The following is a 5,282-nucleotide window of genomic DNA, read 5'->3' on the forward strand; positions in this document are numbered from 1 at the left end:
GGCCTTTCCCTCTGTATATTTGTGCACAATCTCTAGGTGTGACCTAAAAGTACTTGTTTTTTGTAAGAGTTGGGGCTGGACTTGAACTCCTGGGCTCAAGCCATCATCCCGCCGTAACCTCCTAAAGCGCTGGGATTACAGGCGCATGCCACCACACCCAGCTTCTGCAAGTACTTTTGTCTTGGGGTCTGGTTCTTCATTCCCGGGTACACAGTGCTTTCTACTGCTACCAGTAACCATCTCTATGGCAAGAAAAGGCCTCAGACCCAGGGGCAGAATGGGCAGCTGCCAGTGTGCCCAGAATCTGTGGTTGCCACCTTTTCTTAGTACTGCCTTGTCTCTCCCCCTGGTGGTTGGAGAAGGGGAACAAAGTGGATGTCATGAAAAGGCTGCTCGGTTCAGAATTGTATCACTTCATTTCACAAACTTCCAAAGCACTGCCAAGAGTTCATAATTACAGATTGATGGTTAAAATACCACCTAAGGAACTCACTGTAAAAGGAGCAACTTGCCTGTAACGACACACCAAACTTTCAGGGGTTCTAATGTTGTCTGCTTCCATCTTTGTTATGTCCTTCTCTGATGATGAATTTAAAAAGAAAAAAAGTAAAAGCTCCTCCTGTCTCCCTCCAGAAAACTCATGGACTTTCCCAAGTGAAATGCCTAAGAAATGCTACAGTTATAGAGCTTACAAATGCATGAGAAAAAAATTCAGATGATCTAGAAATATGAAATTAAGTATAGTATATAAGTGACGCTCAGTTCTCTTCATACAAATGAAGGTCATCTCTCAGTAAAATGTCTATGAAATGGTAACAGGCACGTGAATTCTTGATTTAGAAATGACAGCACAAGTGAAAAGAACAGTGAGATTTTTTGAAGGAAAACTCCACGTTGGTTACTTCACCTCTGGGAAAGTCTGCGCATGCATCTCACACTTGCCTTTTTCTCAACTTTCTACTTGATGTTTTTCAGGAGGGCCGTCCGGGCATTCACAACTGCTTTGAAGGCATCTTCACTACCAGGTGCTACACACTTGTCAGGGTGAAGCAGCACAGCGAGTTTCCGATACGCTTTATTGATTTCATCCCTAGGAGAAGCAGCCAAGCTCCATGTTAGTGACAGGTCAGCCCAACCCACTGAATTCCAGCTGTTTGGCTACACATCGTATCTCTTGCAGTATGCATGTCCCAAATAATTATGACCTGTTCTCAAAGGTGGGACTAAAAGACTGGAAAACAAATAAATATTATGAAATATACAAATAAAAAACTATGATGCAAAATGAATTTATAAACGCCAAGGAAACACTTAGTAAACGAATGAGCAGATGGAACCAAGCAGTACCTGGTACCTTGCAGGCACTTGGCAAATCTTCACTGACAGAAGGAATAGAGTCTGAGCCTCAGGAAAGGCCCTGGAGGCGCCTACTGAAAGAAGGTAGGGCTCTGGGAGAGAACTCGCAGGGGCTGGTGCGGACCCAGCACAGATTGAGAGCAAAACAGCCCAAACACCTGGGTTTGATAAATAATCACAATAGTAGGGGTTTCACAACAAACTGGCACACTAGGAAAATGGCTTCTTGAAGTTAGGAGACAGGAAGTTGCTGCAATAATCCAGGCATGAGTACAAGAGTTTAGATTAAGCCATTTTTGGAAGCAAACAAGGAGAGACGTAGTGGCTGTGAGTGTGCCATTGCACTCCAGCTTGGGCAACAGAGTGAGACTCCGACTCAAAAAAAAAAGAGAGAGATAACATAAAGACAGATAAGGAAGAAACCAAAGAAGAAACAAGGCCCAAGAGGAAAGGAGCAGCAACAAGGCTTCTCCAAACAGGTAGTTCCCATAAATCAGCAGCACTCCAGGAGACAGTGGTGGGCTGCTGAGCTTCTCACAAGGCAGCACGGTTGGGGAGGGGCCTGAGGACTCCTGTCCCTGTCCCAATTCCCACTGATCATCGTCTTCAGGTGTCAGTCCTCCTAGGGGCTATGCCCAGCCACTCCCAGGCCAGATGGGGCTTTACTCCCCACTTTCCTTTAGCAATGCAGGGTCCGGTTGTCCAGTGATATGGGCATGGAGCTTGGCCACATGCCCTTGCCTTTCTGTTTTATTTTTCATCAGAAGGATTGCTAATTTGGCTCTCCAAATTAGGGAGATGGTCTTTGATATCTTGGAAGTGATGGAAAGTTTTATGTATCAGCTTGGAGAGACTGAGGTCACGGGGCCATGTGAACAGTTCTCCAAGTCTTAGGCAAACATTCTCTTTTCTGCTCTTAGAGGAATCCTTCTGAATTTTCTTGTTTTAACTTTGTGTGTAGTTTTTCTACATATATAATTTTGATATTAGCTAACAAGAATGACATTCTCGCTCTTTGAAGAAATTTGAATGGCCAGAATTCCTATTTCTCCCAAAGACCCTCTGTCCTTTAGGCAAGGACAGCATCCTTTCCGTTTCCCAGGACTCACAGGGCCTCCACAGGCTCCATCTTCTTTGCCAGTATAAACACATATTCTCTTTGTTCCACTGGGTCTAGTAAACTAATTTTGTATGGCATTGAGCAAATTAGAGAAAAATCTTTAAAGCATTTTTTTGTAAGTTAAGGAGAATTTTGATATTTGTTCAGTGCTATGTTTACTATTCTTGAGCTTTATGAAAATGTTTATCCTTAGCAGAATTGCTATATTAAATGAAAACTATGTCTCCCTACTTCTCAATTTTCTTTCTTCAAGGTAAAAGTATAAAATGAAAACTATGTCTCCCTACTTCTCAATTTTCTTTCTTCAAGGTAATAACTATCAGTATTTTTTACATATATATATATTTTTCTTTTCTTTTCTTTTGAGTTGGAGTCTCACTCTGTGGCCCAGGATGGAGGGCAGTGGCATGCTCCCGGCCATCGCAGCCTTGACTTGCTGGGCCTGGGCAATCCTTCCACCTCAGCCTTCCAAATAGCTGGAACTACAGGTACACGCCACCATGCCTGGCTAATTTTTTGATTTATTGTAGAGGTGAGGTCTCACCAAGTTGCCCAGGCTGGTCTCGAACCCACGGGCTCAGGCAATCCTCTCACCTCTGCTTCCCGAGGGAGTATGTCCACAGGGGATTAGTAGTTATGCCTGTGCCTCCACACTAAGAGGGCCTTTCAAGATTTCTAAAAAGTTTTGGATAAATGAGACTGATTCAGTTGTGTAAGGAATACAGCAACAAATATCAAAATTCTCCTTAATGTATGAAAAAAAATGCTTTGAAGATTTTTCTCCAATTTGCTCAATGACATACAAAATTAGTTTGCTAGACCCAGTGGAACAAAAAGAATATGTGTTTATACTGGCAAAGAAGATGGAGCCTGTGGAGGTCCTGTGAACTCTGATAGAGTTCTTACCCAAAGTAAGTAAATAAAGAACCAACCATTTACTTTTCCTTAATGAATATTGTTCTAAGCCCATTAATAAATAAAGTAACGGTTTCTTAAATTTAGAGCCCATATTCCTTGAAGATGACACAAGAATTTAGAATGAGACTATGGAGGTCTAAAAGAACATTTACAAAACAATAAACCTTGGGCTCTACACATGAGGTCACCCGAACTTCTTCAATGCCTGGCAAGTTAAGAGTGACTAAAAACAGTCTTCTCTTTCCTTTTCCTCTTCTTTCAGGACTTGAAGGCATGCGATAAATCCAAAATGGAGAGGAAATACTTCCTGTTTTGGGTACCGAAAGGCAATTTCAAGAAATACGTTTTTCTTTTGTGTGAATCAAGGTGAGAAAGAAAGAAGGAGCATAGGAAGGGGAGCCATGTTGTAAAATAAGACCCTTACAAATTATAATGTATAGTAATGGTTGTATCATACCATTAAAAGCTATATAACCATATTAAATATAAAGAATAATAATTTATTTTTGCACAAGCAATTGGGAATAGTGATTGTATTTCTTTTCTTCCTGAATAATTCCTTTGGCTAAAATAAAATAATTTAACATAAATACCCCCACAGATGAGAAATAGCAGGGTTTTTGAGAAAGACAGACAAATAGACACAGTATTTCAGGGTCAAGAACCGATTCTAACATGAACTCCTGGGTTCCTTGAATGTGTTTAAACTCACTGAGTCCCAGTTTTTTCGCTTATAAAATGAAATGTATGGACAAGCTGTTAATCTTTTTTCCTCTAAAATTCTACAATTTAAGAAATCTCCTTTGTAAGTTTTTATTTTAAGGTTACAACAGCTTCAAGGCTCTTGTTCAACATAGACAAACACAGACATAATTTCATACAGTGTTTATGCACATACACGACATAGTTCCCTTACCAGGGAACAGTGTCCTCTATTTTGTTTCTTTGGTATTCAGTTAATTCAATGAAGCATAGTCATTAAGTAATCTAATATAGTTCAACACATCTTCCTATTTCCAGCCAATCAGAAGAAGATATATGGCACTTATAACATTGGTGACTGATTCTTGCCCTGTGACAGAACTCAGCACTAAGTATCCTAGACCATTGCTTACCTTGAGGCCCCAGGTTTGACTCCCAGCATGTCCCAACTATCTTTACTATTTCGAATTCTGCGAATGGTATCTGCTTGTTCTTTGGTGAAACTAGCACTGCTATTTGTGGCAAGACGCTTCCCGCCATTTTCACACAAATCAACTATGGATACATAAAAGGTCTGCAAGAAGAAAACATATTCCAGGATAGAAATGATTTTGTGAAAATAGGAATTCCTTTTAAGCATCAATTTAAAGAGTTTTAATATGTTCCAGTAACTCTTAAAAGTCATGAATAACATAAATGTGTACTTTGGAAGATTCTTTTATTTTATACTAGTTAAATACATATATATTCATATATTTTAGTACAAAAAAGTATCAGAAATAAAATTAAAATGGCTCATAATCCTACTCTCAGATAACCACACTTGAAGTTAAAAAGAATAAACATGGCTGGGTTCAGTGGCTCATGCCTGTAATGTCACCACTTTGAGATGTGGAGGCAAAAGGATTGCTTGAGCCCAGGAATTCAAGACCAGTCTAGGCAACATAGACCTTGTCACCACCCAAAAGTAAAAAATGTAGCTACTTGGGAGGCTGAAGCAGAGGTCAAGCCTGTTGTGAGCCGTGATTGTGCCACTATAGTTCAGCCTGGTTGACAGAATGAGACCTCGAATCAAGAAAAAAAAAAGTAATAGAGAAACACTATTAGAAAAATTCAAGCCGGGCTCGGTGGCTCAGCCTGTAATCCCGTGCCTTTGGGAGGCTGAGGTGAATGAATTGCTTGAGCC

The 5,282-nt window shown here is 40.4% G+C and overlaps 1 protein-coding gene across 2 annotated transcripts in view; it reads right to left on the bottom strand.

Annotated features, from left to right (window-relative positions):
* Positions 1–578: 578 nt before the first annotated feature.
* DNAJC27 (DnaJ heat shock protein family (Hsp40) member C27) overlaps positions 579–5,282 on the bottom strand; it is a 38,294-nt gene continuing 33,590 nt past the window's right edge. The window contains exons 6-7 of one of the 2 annotated variants that reach the window (XM_008060284.2): positions 4,510–4,670; positions 579–1,090 (exon numbers count right to left, since the gene is read on the bottom strand). In XM_008060284.2, the coding sequence (XP_008058475.1) occupies positions 958–1,090; positions 4,510–4,670 (294 nt within the window). In that variant the 3' untranslated portion in view covers positions 579–957. The remainder of the gene's footprint in view (positions 1,091–4,509; positions 4,671–5,282) is intronic. The other variant, XM_021713498.1, reaches the window with a different exon arrangement.

The sequence above is a fragment of the Carlito syrichta genome, unplaced genomic scaffold, assembly GCF_000164805.1.
Source record: "Carlito syrichta isolate Samal-C Ts95f unplaced genomic scaffold, Tarsius_syrichta-2.0.1 Scaffold304574, whole genome shotgun sequence".
Classification (NCBI taxonomy): domain Eukaryota; kingdom Metazoa; phylum Chordata; class Mammalia; order Primates; family Tarsiidae; genus Carlito; species Carlito syrichta.